General features: G+C 37.6%; 1 protein-coding gene across 2 annotated transcripts in view; it reads right to left on the reverse strand.

Moving 5' to 3' along the window:
* LOC137284618 (thioredoxin domain-containing protein 11-like) overlaps nt 1-11617 on the reverse strand; it is a 62516-nt gene extending 50899 nt beyond the window's left edge. Inside the window, exons 1-2 of one of the 2 annotated variants that reach the window (XM_067816508.1) lie at nt 11455-11617; nt 10051-10270 (exon numbers count right to left, since the gene is read on the reverse strand). In XM_067816508.1, coding sequence (XP_067672609.1) covers nt 10051-10270; nt 11455-11591 — 357 coding nt within the window. In that variant the 5' untranslated portion in view covers nt 11592-11617. Of the gene's footprint in view, nt 1-10050; nt 10286-11454 lie in introns of both variants that reach the window. The other variant, XM_067816507.1, reaches the window with a different exon arrangement.
* Between the last annotated feature and the right edge of the window lie 11894 nt (nt 11618-23511).

Raw genomic sequence — 23511 nt, forward strand, 5'->3', positions numbered from 1 at the left:
TCGATGTGGGTTGTTTTGTTTTGATTTAGTGAAAACATTCAGCTAGATAAATGCGTTATCAGATCATGTCTCGGGAAATAGAGGGTTTTATCAGTCCCTCGTAAGGTTGTGATAAAACCCTGTATTTCCCTCAACACGATGTGATAACTTATATTATGATCCTTATGATTCTCTTGACTCTTTTGTATTTTGAAACAATGGGGTAGCCTAGTAGTTAAATGACTGGTTCATCAAGACAAAACCCAGGTTTGATAATGACTACACATGTACAATGCATAAAGCTCATCTATCATCCAATACAATCCTTAGTGGATATCACTTTCACAGATTTTGTACAATGTCCTGATGTCATCAATGGGCGATCTTTTTGAAATCATCTTCCCTTCACTAAACCGCCAGATGCGCTGATCCAGACGGTCCACCCTTAAACTGACAGCGCATGTCGGATGTGAGCCATACATGTTACTATTACACTTAGAGACAGTTAACCAGTATAGCCTTCACCTTCACAGGGAACGTACATGCAGTTGCATGAACCATAGATTTTTTTCCTTTTAAGATGATCTAGCAAATACTGTGTCCTGAAATATTTATTCCAATTTTCTATGAAACACTTGGGATAGTCATGACTGCTTGTATTTCTAGAATGTATCGAGAAATAGCAGTTCGAAGCTAGACGGTGGAATCAGCTGATCGTCATGTTTTGTCAATTTGTTGCCGTTTCGCAATCGGTAATTTAAGTTTGGCACTAGATGTCTCAGAACCACACATTTAAAACTGTGCTGTATTTTCATTGTATATGTGCTCAAATCGCTTTAGTATTACAGTCGATGTGGCTGCATTCATGTAACTCACTGCGGCAAGGAGCTGATGGGGTGCACAAAATGAGAAACAATGAAAGTCATGTTACGTAAATTTCATCGGGTCATACAAGATGGGATTGACACTTTTGACAACACAAATGTTTAGCAGGTAGAGAAAGAAGTGAGAAACAACAGTCACGTAATTGTAAGATAACAGTAACGGACGAATTATGTCAATCATAACCTACATGTAGCCATGCAATTTTAAAATATGATATACATGCTAAAATCTACTTTCTCATGTATATAAAATCACAAAATGGACAAATAATGCATAAATCACAACAGCAAATTTCTACAGCATTTTAATCATACTGAATTTTGGGCATTTTTTTTCTCAATTTTTAATAAAAGGGAACAATATTAAAATATTCATTTATTAAATATAACACTTCAGACACAGAAGAAGTAGTATTACTAGGATAAGTACATATTCAAGGGCACTTTCCAAATTCTGTCTTTATTGCATAACTAAAAAGAAAAATACATATATTCATACTGATTATAAATTTCAATCTCTGGTATAATAAATGGCACTGTTAAGTGTTGAAGCAACAAAGGTTTACATTTCACTGTTGGGGGTATTCTCACGACGTCGACCCTCCGAACTTTTCCATTCGCAGGAAGGCGACCTCCAGTTTGTCTTTGATGTTTGATGTTGTTTTAACAGGGGATTAACAAGGGTGGGTGATCTCAAAGACAGGCATCTCAAAGACAGATGGACTTTGAGGTAGCATCCAAGAATGCAGTGATGTCTGTCTTCCCTGGCTCTACATAGAAAGGGGAGGAAAGCCCAACAGTTCGGTCTCCAGGTAGATTACAGCCACAATCCTGAAATCAACCGATTCGTTCGACATTGTGCAGTGCTGCCTTTGGTTCCATTAGCCGATGTAAGCATACTTTTCAATATTCATTTATTTTCAACGTTTAGATTTACTAGTACGTGAAACGTTTTACAAGAATTTTCTTATGTAAACTCGTGCCTAATGCGAATTAATAGGTAAATAATTAATATGTATTTTATTTGTTAGATCGACGGTGTGTGGCTGCAGACACTAGCAGATATGCCCCTCGACCGAAGGTGTGAGCAATTAACCGATCACCAGTGGATTGAAGGAGACCAGGCACCACCCGTATGGAACCACCACAACACCGAAGGGCCCCGCACCAATAACCATCTGGAGGGGTGGCATGGTCACCTTAAAAAGATTATTGCCAAGGCACATCCAAATATATTTGAATTGATCCGATTCCTGATAGGAGAAGAAAAAAAGAATGAGATCCTGCTGGTCCAATATGCCGCTGGTCAACGCCTCCCTCCAAAGAAGAAGAAATACCAGGAAGTCCAGAGATGACTCGGCAACTTGAAAGAGGGGGAGATATTGATGTCCTACACTACGCCGATGCTGCCTCACACGTTGTTAAACTTCAATAATGTCCTTTTGAATTCCACATTTGTACATTTACTTATTGCTAATAATGAAATGCCCACCAACCGATATCTTAGTTGGTTTATTTTTTATACGATCCCCCAACCACAGGGGATTAAATCGCTAAACACACACTAGCCGTCTATTGTTTAACATAATTGGCTACCAGTTGCATTCGCAGGAAGGCGACCTGCCGTTATCGTGGTTTGATTGTATACGACTCGACGGGTCGACGTCGTGCGAATGAACCCACTGTTGTGTCTACATACAGCTTGCCTTCACAATAGTCAAGAAAAAGCTGATATTGTATTTATTAGAGCCTGCTCTTCATGTTTTGATAAAATAAATTGATTTTTCAAATTTTAACACAAATATGTTAAAAAAAAGTCATAATCTTTTCCCACTTTAAATTGTAGCTGCACTGTACAATTCTGTATTTCTATCTTTTTTTTATGCAGGTGTACTTTAATAATAAATTATTGATGCACAACTTTATTCAGTCATTGTACATGTTATCTGTTAAATTTATAACAAACCTACATAGCCTAAAGTTTTTTTTAATAACTGTTGAATAAAAATCATGAAACAAAGTTAAAGTTAGATGATATATGGTCTGTCATGCGGAATATTTGTCAATATATTGTTATCAAAACAAGAAACACATGTGTAATTCTATATCATGCACATCCTCTTGGGATATATGTGTTTGTTGAGACAAATCTCTGTATATGACTATTTATATTAAGAACTTGAAGTTGTGTTATTTTTTTGTAAGAAATGAATCAATAAATTCACATATGTAAAATGACTCTCAACACTGACTGATGGACTTATTTTATAAGGGGTAAATATTTTCTTGCCAACTATAAAAACTCTGATGCAACTGAATAACTGCTTGGATAATAGGTCTATAGCACTTTTATAAATATACATAAAATATAGAGTAGTGTCAGAGTTAAAACAAAAATGGATTCAGATGAGTGAGCTTCTTAAAACGTAATTAATATACTATTATTTCTAACTAACTGTTACATTCTATACCAAATTTCTTCAATTGTCAGGGACGTGTAATAATCACAAATGGGGGTGAGACCTTAAAGGGGATATTCATTGATTGGAGGTGTATCTCCCAGTATCTCCGATTGTTTGCATTGAGATTGGTGGTAGTATGGGAACTATTTGTAGAATTTTAATGCAACAGTTGTTAATGAATTACCGATGGAAATAACAAAGGGGATGATAACATATGAAAAGAATTGTCCTGAATGCTATGACATGCAAGACTTGCAATGCCTCGTACTTCTGTCGTAGGAAATGCCATGAGAATATACCGATTTTTCATTGCGTTTTCCGGCTTTATCTATATCGTGTCAGTTCGTACTGTACATGGAAATTAAACAAAGGATGCCTTTCTAAACTAAAAATCAAAGCAAAACACGGGTCAGTTAATGGCTTTTCGTCGTAAACGATCGTTTTTTCAATGAAGGTGACCATGGCAACGTGTTTGCTGGGTTCTGTCTGAGTTATGGCCCCTCGCAACAAAAAGATCGCCCATTATACGACTCTCAATATATGGCGTCAAAACCTGTTGACATCACAATTCTATGACGTCATAAACTTGATGACATCACAATACTATGGCATGGTTGCACTGCAAGTCTAATGGCAGTACCGCGTTAAGAGAGTTACACTTTTCATGGTAAATTAATGCCAAATGATATTGTATGATAAATAAAATCTCACCCTGGTGTCTTTTGATATCAAAAGTCTATGAGTTATATCACTTTTATCAGCATGTGGTGATATATTTGATATCAAAAGACACTCAGGTGATATTCACTATGTTATATATCATAGTCCCTTTACTTATTTCACATTGTATAGCTGGAAAGCAGGATGACTGAGTTTCAGACAGTATTTGTTTGTTGTTTAATGCAGCTCTCAGCAAAATTCCAAGAGGTAACGAACGGTGTCAGATGGCCAGGCTTGCTTACTTGGTTGACAGATGTCACTGTGTGATAACTAGGTAGATCAATGCTCATAACGTTGATCACTGGACTGACTAGACTATTTACAAACCGCCAACATGTGGCTTGAATACTGAGTGCAGTGTAAAACTAGACTCACTGACCCATCCTAATATGCACCTAAATGATCACTGGATTGTAAATGTGTTTCAACTTCCAAAACCCCTTAAACTACTGAAGAAAAAAAATATTTTTTTCATTTTGCAACTGCTATACTAAACTATTTGTGAATTTTGTAAACTATTAATTTTTTCCATGCCTATCACACACATAGCAAACTACCATTGGTTTAAAAAAGGCCAGTTATTTCAAACATCTAACACTGATTTATCTTTTAAAAATTTTTCACTGGGCAGCCTTAGATCGACTTACATGAGTCACTCATGTCTGCATTCAGTTTCTGCATCTCTCAAGGTTTTTTCAATTTCACTATAATCACTTGCACTCAAACTTGTCAAAATAGTCTGAGTTCCTTGCAACTTTTCTGTAGGAACTTGATTAGAAGCAGTAGGCTTGAAGAATTAGCAAGTTCTTTTTTTTTTCTACTTTTGCCATTTTGACAGAAAGCAATCATATGCTAGGTTTTCTACGATAGTTGACATGAATAACAGCTTTCATTTCAGACACGAAGTTCTATGGTTCAATTTTGAAAAGACGCAAGAACTGACGTAAATGTAAAATTATGTTAATGATTAAAAAAATGTTGGTGCTTTAGCTTGAGCGAATGTCCTAACTGTGATCACTACTGCGGATGGCAAACATGTCAGCTGCATTAGTTTCTTATGCCTGTACTAAATCTGATTACGGCAGTGAGGTAGCCGTGTGGTTAAAGTGCTCACTCATCATGCCCAAACCTGGGTTCAGTTCCCCACATGAGTACAATGTGTGAAGCCCCTTTCTGGTGTTCCCTGCCATCAGAGTTATCAAATATTGCTAATAGGGGTGCAAAACCCACACTCACTCTGAATTTTATAAAATTTACCTACAACATGATTACTGTTTATGTCAACAGGTATGTGTAGATGTTATTTTTCACTAGGGCTGCCATAATTCAATTTCGATACATCAAAATCGAATCTGACAGCTTCGTGTTGATTTTTGATAAACATAATCACTATGCATTCAATTTTTGAGTACCTCTCTACATTATTTTTGCAGCCAGAACATAATTCTCACTCTAACTAGAGCAGTTTCAAGCGCTGGAATAAGGCAAAGCATGATTGACTGACGCCAGGCTAATTATCCAATGAGAACTGTTGTTAGTAGACATTGTGTTGACGATGGATTTCACGCTAAAAATGGCAACTCTGAGAGTTAAATAAAATCTTGAATGAAGAATCAAATTGAAAATGATTGAATCAAAATTTCAATATGGAAAATCGATTCAAATCAAGGCAAATCAAAGCAGACATATTTACAACAATCATAATGCAACATCAACGGGAAATTGGGTAAATTATTGATACTGACAAACCAAACGATTTATGTCACCCCTGATGCAAGTTTCTAACTTGACCACATGTATATCAAATTTGCAGGTGAAACACTGGGTCGACAAATGTTTGTAAAACTAAAACCTCCCCTGACAACCTTAATACTTCTATGCCAAAAAAAATCAATCAAAACTGTTCATGTCTACACAAATAACATTCGACCAAAATGGATACAACAAATAATTCATTCATGAATGATTTATTCATGGTACTCCAAGCACAGACAGGAGAATCAATCATCAAACCCCTATTCTATGAATCACTGCTTAAGCTATGAACTCCCAGACAAACACAAGCACTTGTAATATTGTCGTAGAAACAAGGCTTCATGGAATAGGTCAGTGTTATTGTTGTTATTGATATTAAAAGTGTCAAAAAAAGTACCATTTGCGTGTTGGGGGGATAAGTAGAGCTCCTTAGCATTCACACAGCCTGATAATCAGAACTGAGTAACCAATCAATATCCAGTTGTAATCGAAACCCCACCACAACACTCATGTGGGCAATAACATTACACAACTGCAACATTAAGCAAATGAAACAGGTACCAATTAATGATATGATCAATATGATTGAGGAAACTTCCTGGTTAGTGAGTGAGTGAGAATGAATGAATATTTACACTATTCCAGCAATATCACAGAGGCAAAAGTGAAAAATACCAAGAGATACAGAGCACTTAACTCCAGGTCTGCTGTCATGCTTCAGTACAACACCAATATTACCAGAGCCAATGAATTACTTTTCTACTCACTTGGAATAAACAGTCAAAACAACAAGTTTAACAATCACTTTTCCTTCTCGGGCTACTGGGTACCCATTTGCAACTAAGTGAACTGAGCTTTATTAGAAAGTCTCCTGTCTTAAATATATATACATATGACAGGTTTCAGTAAGGGGTCCTTGAAGCACCCAGGAGTTTGTACCTTGTCACCATCCACCTTCTCTCCTCAGGGTTGGAAATACATTTAAAATTGCTACTTTACTCTGGTACAGTGACACATGTAAAATCACTTGCTTCGATAATGTTTCCACTATACCAGCCAATTTTCTTGTTGATTTTTAAATAAGCAACATTATTAACATTAAAAAGTCAACTGGACACAAGCATAACATATATAAATTTGCTTGTCTGATACAAAATAACACTTGACTGTGACTTCAGAGAATGGGTTATTCCACCCATCTCATCACCTGACTTGATACCTATGAGGGGTGTCATGTACCAGATGACAATGTCACACCTGTGCACCAAACATTTATTCAAACAATGAAACTTTAATACTTTGATAAACCTGTCTCCTTGAGGGAATTCCAGAATCAGTATACATTCCCAGAAGGTCCTGATAAATCGGATTTACAAAATGTGACATTACTTATATATCACACTCACATACCAAAGCTATAAAGCAGTCCTTGATTATCAGTCCTTGTGTATCAATAAATTACGACAATGGTTGAGCACAGATTGCTTTCAAGAAAATTTCAGCATAAATACAAAACATTGTGAAGCACTTGCATAAACATGACTTGACACAAGGTATGAAACTCCCAAAATTTTCAGCCGGACCACAGGGCTGGTTGGATGTAGAAACCTGCCAGCCCTGACAAAACATGCCTGACTGCAAATTATTTAGGTTTGACGGGTAGTGTTCAGAGTTTATCATCCAGTGCAAATTCATCATTATTTTCCCGAGTGAATTAATAATGATATTAATTCTGAAATATGATGAAGATCTTCATATACATGTCTTAATCTTAACGCGACCATCAGACAGGTGTAAATTGAGAATCAGGCAATTCACATTGAAAATAACACATCTTGGGCCTTCAGACATACAGGTATTTCGAATGCTGCATTACAAATTACACTCACGTCCCATGGCCCTTAGCCCAAGGCATCTAAGTACTGCTTGATGGACATGCTGTTTGTTTGTTTGTTTGTTTTACGCCACATTCAGCAATATTCCTGCTACATGACAGTGGCCTGTAATTATTCGAGTAGACAATCCAGTGATCAACTTCATAAGCATCAATCTACCCAGTGGCACAGACGCATGTGAGTGAGTGAGTGAGTGAGTTTAGTTTTACGCTGCACTCAGCAATATTACTGCTAAATGGCGGCGGTCTGTAAATAATCGAGTCTGGACCAACAATCCAGTGATCAACAACATGAGCATCGATCTGTGCTATTGGGAACTGATGACATGTGCCAACCAAGTCAGCAAGCCTTACCACCCAATCCCGTTAGTCGCCTCTTATGACAAGCATAGTCACCTTTTATGGCAAGTATGGGTTGCTGAAGGCCTATTCTACCCCAGGACCTTCACGGGTGCACAGACGCATGTATTGCAAAGCTGCAGAACAATGGGATGTAACTGTTCTACACATGACCCGAAAGGAGAATTCCTACTGAATTACTGATTCTTGTTTTACTCTATGATACTTTATGATGGTCGATTTATCACTTACCTCATTCTAATATGGACATGTTTCTGGTTAATTGTTGTATAGACTCACTGACTGTTGAACAGGGATTATTGAGAAGACAAGATTAACATGGGTTTTGTCCTGTGATCCCTGAGTCAATCTGTACACATTGCCTGGAAATTTCAGACAATGTACACAATGACTGAGTGAATCAGTCATTGTACACACTGCCTAATTGTAACACTGACAGAAATATATACACCAACTTCCACCAAGTTCCAGCTTAGAAAACTTGCACCAATCAGCCGATCACCATGTCAGTCAGATCAACCATGGTTTTCAGTTCATCAAACTGCTCTGTCATTACAAATACTCTTGGGTGTGTTTGAGATGTCATGCTCTGTGATTTGAAAACGTGGGATTCAAACTGAAACATCAGAGCTGTGCATTTGTTAAGCATATGTTTTCCCCATATTGCAGTTCTGGAAACAGGAACACCTCAAAAATGGACTTTACATAGAAAGTCTAATGTCTGCTTTTAATGCCCCTCAGTATAAAACTCTTGCAGTAGGAGGCTTACCCATCTTTACAAGTTACCCATTCACAGTTGGATGTAACTTAGAATACAGATAGTATACTTTGGATTCTCCTTTATCAGATTTACTCTGATTAATAATGTTAAATTGAATCAAATAAAACAAGGAGCATAGAATATTTCAAGTGCCTACATATGTCATCATGTCATATCATAACTGCATAACTGAACTCAAAAAGGGGTGACTAGAGGTGATTAATATGTATAAGATATCTTGTTAATATGCCAAAATGGATACATTAGCATCTCCTTTTCAGGTCATGCTAAATGCTGCAATGGCATTTTTCAGCAAGAGTTAACCACCCTTGCTGTTAAACAAAGTAGTGTACAAGAATTAACTTGTTATGAAGAACCGTAACATTCATATCATCACTGCAACATCACTATTATCAAGGTATTATATGAAACAGGGAGACAAAATAATGATTGATAACATGAGCATGACACCATGTATCTGATTACATCATTTTACCAATCAATCCACATTTTGTCTACTCTTACTACATAGGTGTCTAGGAGTGAGTGAATTTGGTTTTATGCTGCTTCTAGCAATATTCCAGCAATATCACGGTGGGTTAAACCTGAAATGGGCTTTACACATTACCTCATACAAAAATGTCCTTTTCTGACGAGTCAATGTACTCCGTTTACAAGCATGTAACAGTTTCTTTGTTACCTGCCGAAACTACCGAACTGTGGGAATTTGTTTGGAGCTTCGTGTTAGAAGTGTTTGACCTGTTGCCTAATTCTGGTACTTATTAGCATGATCCAATACTTGAACTTCAAAAAGCTGTGTGTTTGGTAAGATAAATACGCTGTTCACTGGTCCCTTTAGTCCCATGGGTTCATGTACCCTTCAGGCTCGCGGAACATATACATACAGTAAGGGTTCCTTATGTACCCCATGCCTATTGTATGATTTTGTTTTGTGCATAAACTTGAGCATAGACAGTGTGTTCACTGTAGTGAGTGCGAACCCTAACCGTAACGCTGAACAGTTAGGTGGGGGTAACATAAGGAACTCTAAGCAAGCAAACATAGAGGGTACATCAACCCAAGTCCCTGTCATCACAAACGAACAACTCATATTGTCCCCAGTGGGGAAATGAACCCGGGTTTTCAGTGTAATGAACAAACACTTCAATCACTAGACCATCCTACCCCTTTCTAGAATGAAGGGAACTATGTGTCTGAAGTTAGGAAGGTACTCACCCGCCCTTGCATGTGTCTTGCCGCTTTGTGAAACTCCCAGCGAATGGCCATGGACCGAGAACACCATGGAGCGTAGTACATGAGGAATATAAGCTCCTCCTGGGCAAGAAGACGGACAACCGGATCGAGTTCTCCATTAAAAAAATCATACACTGGCGAGTTGTTTGGAAAAAATTTCTTTGGTGGTTTTGGCGGTACAGTGATCGGCTTTGGCTTCAAACTGAAAAAAAATGAACTGCTCGCATCAGATCCCAGTCTATCTGGGTCTGCATAAAGCACACAAGGAATTTTATTTATCAATTACGGATTGAATGGTCAAACAAAAAGGAGAGATGATGACACCAGCAAGCTTTAATTTGCCAGTTGGCCATCAGGGCCTGCTGGCACCTTCTGGCTTTAAAATCTAAAGGCCCAAAATGAAATCTGTCTGCCCATTTTGTTATGCTACAAAAGCTAAGGCTACGGCACAGGGATAATTTTTTTTATTTGTCATCCCCATGCACAAAGCATTGAAATATCAGGGAGAGAAACTGTATGTTATGTCAACATGAATGAATGCTAATAAAAAGGAAATATGGGAAAGATTCCAGTTGAAGAAAAATTGTCAGAAAATTTACGGAAAGCCACAACGGCCTGCAAATATTTACACTGACTGCCCCATACAATAACAACTCCGGGCCAGCAACTATTTTGAACACTGTATGCCACCATTCAAGGATAAAATCATCAGCAAGTTTATCTGCAAGACTGAATAGGAAAGCAATGTCAGTTTGATTGTGTTTCTTTGACGAACATTTTGGAGGCATCAAGAGAATGTTTCAAGGAGAATCAACATCATTTTCGTAGTAACTGGACAACGTGTCTCAGTGGCTGCCATTGGGGTTCACTATCACTGACTGCCAAAAAATCACCTGTTCAATCTAGAAAATCTACCAGTGCAAGTTTGCATCTATGTAACTAATATAAATAAACAAAATAAATATCAAAGTCTGTGTTCAGGCATTCAATCATTAATCAATGCCTAAGAATTTTGAAACTGTTTCATGTTTGTAATAAAAAACAAACTGCTTTAAAAGTGGATATGTCATCTGACCTAAATGTAAGGTCAAAGTATGCTAACACTGTAATTAAGTTCGATAAATAGTAATGTTTATACTCAGTAAATGGCTGGAAACACCCCTAATGAATTCCAACCTCAGATCTTCTATAATTGGAAATCGCGAATCAGTGGAATAATGCGAGTAATCCTAAACAGCTGTCAAGGGTTTCTACTACATGCTACACGTGTAAAATCATTCGACATCTTAATGCTGAACTCTGTTTGAATAAACTTTCAAAACATTAAACACGTGAGTTTATCATGCGTGACAGGCACAGTGAAAATTGATCGTGTGTAAAATCTACCTGCTCCCATATCGTGAAATGATGGTTAGAGACAATCCAATTACAATCAGAAACAACTCCGGGTGTTTAGCCATTACTCTTCGAACTACATTTGTCGGGGCAGTAAGATCCGAATGAACTGCCACAACACTCGCCATTGGTTTCACTCCACGTCACATTAATTGAAACTGCTTACCTAAACACTAACTAATTTAAGTACGAATGTATGTTACCACATCACCATATATATGAGTATAGCAATGTGTTTCATCACACACTCTATAAAGCTGTGCGGTTTGTTTTATAAATGTTGCAATCCATCATCGCACATAAATAGAAATATGAAAGTGACAAATGATGTCGTCGACATTAGTGGAAGTTGTGCAGAAAGTAGTATAAATTTACAGGACGCGTCGTAAAATCACATTTACGGAAGAGATTTTGTCGTAGCAGCCGACGCAAGGTATTTTCGCCTAATTCGTCGACAGTCTCTTTCCGTACGTTTTCCAGAAAAAGTCCATTGATAAAATAAGTAAAATCCTTTGAATCAGAGAAACTCAATAACAACATCGTGTAGACCATCATTAAACGGGCACCAACAGGATAGAGATTATTTAAAAGGCTCAGATCAACGGGGGCGTGGTCGGCCACACCCAACTCTAGCGATGTCACATTGTCTCATGTCAATATTTTGTTAGTCATGCAGCAACCTCGCGTATGTTTAATTTTGTGAAGGACCTCGGGTTTTGTTTCAGAGTAGCTTTTAGTGCATAAAAATCGACCGATGACAATCTGTGTTTGGGGGTAGTCTTCAATAGAGTAGTGCAGTGATAAACGGTGCTGTATAAATATACCTGGTTCGTGGTTCTATCGTCATGCTACGTGTACTCATTAATAATGGTAATAGTTGTTTCCTTGTCTGGCGCTCCGCATGGAACAAGGAGTAGCTCAAACTGTACAATGTGTCCGCGAGGGGTATGAATTTGTAATATAGGGTATGTCTCAGCAAAGGACGATGCAACTATATAACGATTCATGCGGTAAGAAATATTAATGATATAGGTGCCTGGCTTTAGCACTATGTTGCCGGCTGGTCGGGCCTAGCAAAGCAAAGACCACGAAATGGTCCCAAACACCATTTCTACTAACCACAACTGGATGCATGGACCCCAGAGACTAACATGTAAATCATAGCATGGAGTGTAGTCCGACTAGCAAAGAAAGTCGATTAACTGTAATACTGAAGTTAACTAGCTAGTATTTGGAATTATTTGGAATAAAACCTTCGACTGTCAGGACTGAAGAAAACTGACTTGATAATTTTTCAAAGCTTGGTCACATATGGATCACTACAATTAGCACAGATCGTAAACAAATTAGCTCACTGATATGATGTATCCGTGATAAATACATGGAAGATCAGACTGAAACATATAGTACGTAATGATATACACACGATGACATTATGTTGATTGACGGTAGTGTCGTTTTTCACTGGATCAAGGGATCAAGATAGCCAAGCCAGTATGGTCGGGAATAAAAAAGAGCACATCGCGACCCGTGAAGATCCGTGTAGAACTGATCTTCAGTAACCCCCCAGGTTTTCTCTTAAGAGGACTGAGTGAGTTTAGTTTTACGCCACACTCAGCAATATTCAAGCCTATGGAGGCGGTCTGTAAATAATCGAGCCAGGACCAGACAATCCAGTGATCAGCAGCATATGAGCATCCATCTATACGCATTTGGGATACCATGGTATATGTGTCAACAAAGTCCGCGACCCTGACCACTCTATCCCATTAGTCGCCTCTTGCGACATGCATGGGTTACTAGAGTTCAGTTCTAACCAAGATCTTGACGTAACGTGAGAGAAGACCAACGGGATCAGGTGGTCGGGGTCACTGTAAATACATGTATGTACCAACAACACAGTGTTTAAATCGGCTGGAACGGGTCTAAGTCTTTTATTCGGCTACCCCACCCCTTGTTACCCTACCTTGCCAGGATACCCGTTGTGTTAACTCCTGACATCAACTTAGTGAGAAATGGCAGTATTCTTCAGCTCTGAGGCTAAAATGTCGAGTTTTAAAATCTCTTAATCATGTGTTATATTCCAAAGAAGTGATTTTAATTATGTCTAAATCTGCAAAGACAATACAGCCTTTTAATCATTAAAGAATAACATAATTACTTCATTCTCTAGACTATTAGTCACATCACAACGGATCCGCGTATTGAGACGGGTCCAGCTCATTATCCATCCGCCCTAGGTATCCGGATATCAACCGTCCCAGCCCTATCAAGTGACTTCGTCGAGTTTACGCGCAGTGGTAGGAACAGCGGTAGGAATTGGATGTCAGGACATGCTGCGTCAGGATGCCAATGACATATAAGACGGAGGGACGTCGTGATGATAAGTGGACACCCATGGTAAAGGCAAAGGGACAACTAGATGATAACTGGATATGAAGGCATGAGGCGTCGGGATACCCATCGTTGGAGGCGAATGGACAACTTAATGCCCATGAAAGGCAAAAGAACTATCAGATTAGACACCGTGACGAAGGTTTTGATAGCAGTTGTAAGACCTTGAAGTTCAGAGAAACATCTCGATGGCCACAGAAGATGCCTAAACGGAACACAAAATACATCACATGCAAATTTGTATCAGGAGAAGGCCAACTTGACTGAAATCAAATTCTACCTGGTGATTAGATCACCTGCTAGTTTTGTGTCATGAGGTGAGATGAAAAAGAGGTTCATTCGAAGGCTATTTCATGGAAACTGAGAACAAATAATAGCCAGTGGTGATTCCTGCACTGCATTGAGTTGAAACAAGACATTGCAAATGAATTCATCGACAGCTTGACTTCCATTGAATTCCAAGAGCTCTTTAAGCTAAAATGATTAAAAATTAATGGGTATTTGGAGATATCACGTTTTTTTCCAGCTTGACTGTCACTGTAACGTACCTGACAGGAAGTGACAAGATTTTAGAGTGATCGTGAAGACTGACGGGGTCAGACTGGAAATGGGTGGCCACTGGATGCTCCTAACGCTGGCTAACAGTAAGTTAACAGACTTGTGAGTTGGGGTTTACTCCGGTTTTAGCCCTGTTAAAGCAATATCACAGCGGGGGACACAAACAAATGGGCCTCACACATTGCACCCATGTGTGTTTTCGGCGTAACGAGCGAACGCTTTAGCCGTTTTATCACGGGCTACCCTGCCGACCCGAGGACTTGTGAAAGGTCGCTCAGTGCTGCTGACTGAGAGGCCTTGACAGGAAGTAGAAAACGTTGCACTGATGGTGCACGGAGGGCATTGTTGAAAACTTTGCGACTTGAAGGCCTTGATAGAAAGTGGAAACACTGCATTGATAGTCACTTTGGAGGGCTCAACAGAAAGTGGAAACACTGCACTGATAGTCACTTGGGAGGGCTCGACAGTAAGCAGAAAACGCTGCATTGATAGTGCCTTGGAAAACGTTGATCTGATGGTGACATGAAGGCCTTGACACCTTATAACCTGTTTGTTCGCAGAGTTTTTAACTTATCATCTGGTTTCGTGAAGCTTGACCTCTAAAATGTGCTCTCAGAAACTAAAAATCATAGGTGTTGTAAAACTTTTTTTCTGTGTATACATTTACACCTTCACTTCGAATTACTTTTCAGTTTACCTTAACAATAATAGAATTTCCATTTATCTGAGCCACGTTACTGCAGTTACAATGCTCACTGATGTAAAATTTTCACTGCTAACTACATTTTCAGCCTGCAAAAATTCTGAAACTGAGAAAATTAATTGCTCAGACGCATTACATTATCAGTTGTATCCCAGTTGGATGTCCTGCAATTCCAGTGTGGCTTGTTTTCCCTCCTGATTTCTAGTATGACTTGACCATGTACAACTGGGCTTGGATTTTCAAAACTCTCCTAGAGATGATATAGTCAAAAGTTAATGTTGATGAACGGTACTTACGACCATCTTAACACTAAGAGACCGAATATCTAGGCCCAGGTTTTCATGCTCAGTGATTTGGTTAACTCTATGAAGAGGGCGGACATTGAACACAATGTCAATCTGTCAGATCCTCAGCAACCTGTGTGGGAGACATAAGAGGCAGATAAGGGGACCAGATGATCTGGCTCAGTGACCCACATGTGCAAATCAATGCTCATGACATCGGTCATTGGATTTTCTTCTCAAGGTGAGAATATTTACAGATCACCATCACATTGCTGGAAAATTGCTGAATGTAGCTTTAAGCAACAAACTAAACATAAATCAGAGATTACTTTGGTCCAAATCGTAAACATAATGATATTTCTCAGTGCTATAATACGCAACTCATTAGACCAAATTCTTCAAGCTTATAAGGAGTTCTAGCTGATTATTTCATCCTCAATATACAGAACAAAACCGATCACATAGCATCATGACATTTATTTGATCAGGATTTAAGTACGCTGTACATGGAACACTTTGGTAATAATATATGAACCAAGCTTGTACTATGTATATATGTATATGAATATAACACAAATATATAGCCCCACACCCTGATTGTAATGATGACAACTCTCCCTTCAGCCTGTCTCAAACTTTTGCCAATTGAAGCTGTACAGCTGCAACAACACCTACTCAATTTCCTCATTTCCTGCGAACCATCTCACAAAGTGAACTTAGTGCTAAAGTAATCGTAACTTCCATGCGTTAACATAGCTTCACGATCATAACAGCACTCTGGTAATTGTAACTTCAATGCATTAACATAGATTTACCATCAAAGTAGCGCTAAGGTAATTGTAACTCAAATGCATTAACATAACTTAACGAGTTAGTAACGCTAAGATCACTTTGTGGAATGGGGTCCAGTTCATTAATAGATTTCTTACTAAAGTTCATCTAATGAGTATTTTAACCAAATATATATTATATATGAGTATGTCTAATGTGACTGAGGTTGATACAGATAAAAAATGTTCCTCAAGCCACACGTAAGGCAAAGTTGATATTGTTTTTGGCAGCACATTCCACAAAAGCTTTTGTATATCAACCATCCAGGAGAGAATCTTCACAATATTGACATATATGTATATCTCGCATTAAAACAGATAGCTTCACAAAAATGTGCCATTTCATACAACATATTTACAAAAAGAACCATAAAACATGTTTCAAAAACCATAAAAGACAAAAGTCTTCTGTATAGGCACAGTACTTCTGCTTTCACAACCATTCGCACACACAGTTGGAAATATATTGAATAAAATTGGATCCAGCATTTTTTCATTAAAAATATAAGGCTTCTGCAAGGTTCTATGAAACATGCAGAATATCGGTAAAAAGTATCAGATTACATCATTCCACACACAGCTCATATTCCTCATACAAGAATCCTTAAATTCTAATTGATTGCATCAGAACTGAACACAATTTTTCCTACTATGGGACAAATGTTCAAGCTTCTGTTTCAAATAGACTGACATCATAGAAAATTAACAACAGCTGCTTTGTTCAACTACTTTCAGTTTCAGCAGTCAGGACGGTCTGTACTTAGGATGAAGATCGGGATGATGTATATCTATACACAATTGTAATACAACCAATACACACAACGCTGTTTAAAATACATATATCGCACGTCTCAATGTGAAATTTGAATATGATCAACCATACCAACAACCTGACAACAAAAACATGTTTGTTAAATTGATATTCGATGATTTAAAAAATCAACACAATTGTGATAAATTTGGGTTACACACTATTTAACATATAAACATACTTTGACTTCACAATGTTGCAAACTATTTATAAGCACATTAAAATCTTCATCAACAAAAAAGTAGTTTGGGAAATGATCAGATAGGATCAAACAAACAGGATTCACAACATTCCAATAACAATATGAAAAATGACCATATTTCCAGACAAACGCTTGTTTGTATCTTGGGTTTTCTTGTGACAACTACTGTAAGACATGTTAACCTCTAACCTGCAGCTTTAATTTCAATACCTGACATATTTTTTCACACCTGAATAAGTCTTTGCCTTAATCATGTTAAATCTGTCAATACTGATAGCTAAGAACAACTTCACTGATTTCATGAGTGCAGACTTTCAGTTAAGATTGTTTTACTGGCGTCAAGCAGGAATGATACAAGAATCTATATCGAAATGTTGCCCTCACAAAATCAGTGAAGTCGTCTATAAAGTTTGTCAGTGTCATACTTCCCAACACAAGATGACTATCAGGGAACAACTGTAAACATGGAAGAACATGTATCAAAGCTGTCAATCACTCTCATACAATTAATGTCACATTGACATTGTCTCCATTGAAATTTTCCTGACACAGATCAAGGATCTATATTTTGGGAACTTTCTCACATTGCTTCCTGCAGATTCAGGCATTTTTTTACTTTCAATACAGTCATATACTTTTTCCATAAAACCTTTCAAATTCCATTATAATGAATAACTAAGAAACAAATCATATTAAAAAACAATTTTCTACTTTTGGCAAAATAAAAGAGTTTGAGATTTTATTCATTCACACTGTTAACATTTGGCATCAACTCAGATTTTAAAGAAAATCAATTTGACATCTCCCTGGAAAGAATTCATGATTAAGACTTTGGTACCAATGTTCATATATCATACAGAAGATAGATTTTTTCTGAAGGTTGCTTCACGTATCATTTTTTAACATTTTATGGGAAAAAAAAGATAACGTACAAAATGTCTAATCGACTGTTCGAGAAAAAAGGCACTAAAAATGTAAACAAGTCATGATAAATAAAATAATCCAATACTGTTATCCTGAAAACCACACAATTGGTCCTAACTGACTAATCAGGACTGAGAATCACAAAAACAGACCTTGTTTGGGGATTCTGAAGAATAATTCCCAAGATAAATGTATGCCAGTCCAAAGACACGACAAAATGGATTAAGTGGTCTGACTCTCTGACGTGGTCGACAGCATGTCCTCATTCCCCGACAGTGTGGATTACAGTCAGTCGGTATTATTCATTACAATGCTATACTGAGTAATGCTATCCCAGTAGTCGCATCACCTAACCTTTTGCATAACCAAATTGTGAAAGTTAACATTTGCATATACCGTTTTGGAACCTTTACATTGAAAACTTGAATGATTCTGAATGATTTTTTCCATACAATCACTTTTGAGTGATACATAAGGGGGGACGCCATGCAGCCTTTATTCAGAGTCAAATTCCAGAATGACATCTTGGGGAGATACAAGCTGATACTAACCATGACATCAGTCACTGGTCACTCAAGGTCAGCTACCACAACCTCCTACTGGGTTTGCATAGCAGTGTAACAAATAATACTGAGACTCAGTTTACCTCGACTGGCATTATGGTAGCATCAATCACTTGATTGTCTGGACCAGTGTAGATTATATATAAGCTGATATAGTATAGCTGGACTACTGCTATGTGTGGCATGAATCAAACAGAAAATGCAGATATGCAAATATCGTCATTAATTACACTCTGTCTTAACCCTAATGGTAAGATTTACTTGTAAGTTCAGATGTAATATGTACTTTTAGCATCAAGGTAGGATGAATATAGTTAATGTTGACAGAAAATGTAAGTTATAGGCTTGTAGAGAGATATTAAGATTTCTCAGCAATGACGGATCACAACATTAGGTGATGACACTATTACTTTGTATGCATGTGGAATTCCAAGGCTTAATCCACATCAGGGCTACTAACATACTGACTTCCTATCACAAGTGTACTCTTAGTATCAATTCTGGTTAAATTTCATACAAGTTATCTTCTGTCTAAGTAAACTTAGTCTCAGTACTTTTCATTACACTCGAGTCTAAAAAACCCTTGCAGGAGGTTGCGTCAGGTAACCTTTGAGATTGACCAATCAGAACAATCTCAATGGTTACCTGATGTGACCTCCTATTAGATTTTGTTAAGACTTTGTAGTGGAGAGTAACGAAAAGTACTGAGACTAAGTTTACTTTGACTGAAGTTATCTCATAACCACATCATTGGTATCTTAAAACAAATTTCACATGTTGGCAAAATAGGCAGAAGAAACAAATATCCCCTTGTGTTCTTAGTTAAAGCCAGAAGACGACTGCTCCTTGTGCCTGTTTGCCATGGTTTCTACCTTGAGAGTTCAGGCATCAAGAAATATCATTCTCTGTTAATCAAATTCCACCTGAAGTCTCCCACAAGAGACATCTATTTCATGAGGTCCATTAACATTTAACAAGTTAAACAAGTGGAAATATTACACTGATTTTGTACTGTAGCATCGGTTTGTTCCCAAAAGGCACATGAACGAACCAATAGCATGACACAGCATATGTAGAATAAATAGGAAAGCAGGAGACATTGCCGTTTCATCACAAAACAGCATAAGCACATGACCAAGGCATCATGGAGAGGGGCACTTCCATTCAGGCACTTAGTGAAAGTTGGACGAGTCATTTCACAAACACTTAACATGTAGCATTACCATTATGTTTTAGGGTTGCCAGGCGAACATAAACACTGATATATCACATATCATTACTGTTTGAGGTAGCAATGGGCTTATCAGAATTACTCAAGGCAAAAAAGAAGCTTGAGTGAATCTCTGATATTTGTTTTTGGGTTCAAACACAATAAAAGTAGACTTATTTCCATGCCTGAATACTAAGAGGTCGGTTGTATGAGTGATCTTGCACTGCAACAGTGGCATATAATCAGTGTAGGAAAGATGTAGAAAATCTAGCCTGTCAAGAGGACTGGTTTGTCAAATTTTCTACCAGTCCTGCCCAAATCTAGCCTGTCATACATAAAACACCACTTCAAGAATTAAAACTGGTTTGTTTTCATTTAAGCTATCATTTAATATGCACACACAGAGTTTGGACTGCTAAATCTCTCCTAATGGAATCATCTGGTTACAACACTACAGAACTAGTCTTCAGCCAAGTCATCAACATCACCATCAAGGTCTGAAAAGTCAGATAAGTTCTAATCGATTTTGTTTGCAATAATTTTATCTGATTATTCTAGTATCCTTTGGCAATATCCAAAAAGGTTGTAACCATTATATATATATAGAACAAAACACTTCAACCAAAACTTCTTGCCACATACTTCAAAACATTGTGGACACCCGTGTCAATTTCCACAATCAAATTAATTAAGTGTAAAGTTTCAAAGCAGCTTGGTAAAAACTCTTCAGTCACAGCCTGTAAGACACTGTTAAGTTTCACAATTCAATTGGGAACTGAACTCCTCTCTTCTAGGCATAATCAAGTCCACTAACCACTGTGCTAAAAAACACACAATTATTGAGATAAAATGGCAACTTAAATAAGGAGAACCTCCCATACAATTCCTATTTTTTTAAGGAATGAAAAGATTCTATTTTTAGCTTCCTTCTAAGATCATGAGACTCACAGTCACATGATCTAGTCACATATGTGGCACCAGGGACCTAAACCCTGGTGGTATCTAAGTAGTTATAGAAAGTCAGCATGCCCTCTAACTACCATCTGTACTGTGACAAGCAGCATGCAGACAGGTTGTGGTGTACCTGGTCCAATTCAGTCTCCTGTTTCATGACATAAATGAAAAACACTGTGAGATCTCGAGACAACATCATATCTGTATCGTATGATTAGCAACAGTTGGAAATGGGGGAGATCTCACAGACAACAAGTCCTGTCACATAATCACAACTGAAATAGGGAAGGGCAACGGTTGGGTGGATGGGAGATGGAGATCTCATAAAACATGCCCTGTCTCTAAACTATTATCAGTCCAAATCACAGGAGATCTCACAGACTGGAATGTGGACTATAGTGTATTGCTCACAAACTACTTCCCACACAACTGACAAAACAATATTGTCTTGTCTAAAGAAATCCAACGTTGATACTCTTCCTGTATGTCTCCAATTGAAAGAAAATGTCAGAAGTCAACACAATATTTAAACACAATCTGATCTCAGCATGGCCCAAAACTACATTTTGAATTTGTGAGGCACCAACAAAAAATACCGAAAGAAGCTCAAATTTTTTTATGGGGCTCATGAAAAATTTAACTGCACATATATCGTGACGAAGATGCTGATAAATACTGACAAATTCCAAGTATGATTTTACGCCACTTTTTGCAATATTCAAGCAATATAGCAGACAAGAGAAAAGGAGGATAACACATTGTACCCATGTGGGGAATCGAACTCTGGTCTTCAGCATGAGGAATCAACCAACACCTTACCACTAGGCTACCCCACTGTCCTTTATGTATCAGAGTGTCATGGTCAGTATGCACGTTTTTAGAACTCATATGACAATAGGTACCTTAAATATAAACAAAATTACCATTATCAACAGAAACACTTAGAAACTGAATTCAAACTCTCATACAGAATTCTAATATGAACACTGCTGTTTGAATCAAATAGCTTAGAGTAGCATAATGAACAAGAAAATACTTAGTTTGGCCATAGTCTGAACAAAATTTGAGATTATCCATCCACTGAATGATTTGTCAAAAATCTTTCAAAAGTATAGTACACATGAGATATATATTCCCAACCCTAACAAAAAAAAGCAAAAATTAAATCTTATCATTTCATAAAAAATATCAGTTGAACAACAGCAGCCAATATTGTTTTCTGCAAGGATTGTGTGGGAAGATCTGATAGGCACTGTCAGTAGCAGATGGATTAATAACCTCAACACCCTTACTCAAGGAACTGACTTGATATAATCAAGTCTGATAAGCTACACATTTAGTGTTGAATAGACTCATTTCACTTATATCTGAAAAATACAAAAACACTTTTGTGTGTTTCCAACCGATTCCCTTAACTGGAAATAATATTCTGGTGAGATTCACTAGGCTTATTTGCATAAACCATATTTCACATTCATGAAAAATATTAATGAAAAATTTCCTTTCAAACACCTACATCATACACATTGCAGAAATAAACAGTTGTCTGACAAATTGTATGTAAACAAAATGATGGACAATATATTGGATTACTTCAATAGTTCTCAGCCAAAAGTAAAATTCTGGGAAAGCAGTAAGCTGAACGAGTAGAATGTTTCTATTTTACTTGAACATTTTGATTTTAGTCTCACAACATTTATATATAGGTATACTGACAGTGTTTGTTAAGGGACAACCAATACCCTTGGTAGCCATCATGTACAGCTTGGATCTGGGCGTATAAACCCACTAAGGCAGAAAATAACTTTAAAAGCGAGTTTGATTTGACCAATTTTGACTAGATCCAAAAAAGAAAAGTATAACATTACTACAATATTTCACACACATTAAGCAGCTATGCACACTTCTTAAATACTACTGCAAGCTCTCACACTATTGCAAGCATGTACAATGTTAAATATAGACAGGAACCCTCAAGTCATTGCCTTATTTACATCACATACTGATATGCACGGAAGACAAAGCCTGACCATTTGGCAATGTAACAAAGCACAGGAAACACTGCCTGATATCACCTCAGAAAATAAAAATACACACAAGTATTGAACAGGATCACTTCATAGGTTTGTCCTGTACCTGTATCACAATTTAAATGGCTGAGTGTAATCTGGGACTTTAGCCATCAACGACATGTCTGTGAGAGCCATTTACAACTTCTCTCTGAGTTAACAGTTTCAGGTTAACTCGGTTATAAAACAAAATACTCACACATCTAAAAAAGGGTTTGTCGCATGAAGAAAATGTCACATACTATTGTGGTGTAAGGGTTCTAAATATGAAAACAGTTATAGTCTGAGATTAATCTCACCCTCTTCTAATAAATCTGAGGGAGGGAAAGGGCTTTTTAGGTCACATGATGTTCTAGGTCCTCCAGTCTCTGTATACTGTTCCATGATGACCTTTAAATGATATGCATTGGGTTAAAGGGGTCTAAACTAAAGGGGTATTACTGTAGATGTTATCTATCATGATAACTGACTGCCATGGCAGACATCGTCACTGATTGAGAAGCAAGACGAATGAATGAAGGTACATGACCCTGTACAAAGTGATCT

This window comes from Haliotis asinina, chromosome 5, assembly GCF_037392515.1.
Source record: "Haliotis asinina isolate JCU_RB_2024 chromosome 5, JCU_Hal_asi_v2, whole genome shotgun sequence".
Lineage (NCBI taxonomy): Eukaryota > Metazoa > Mollusca > Gastropoda > Lepetellida > Haliotidae > Haliotis > Haliotis asinina.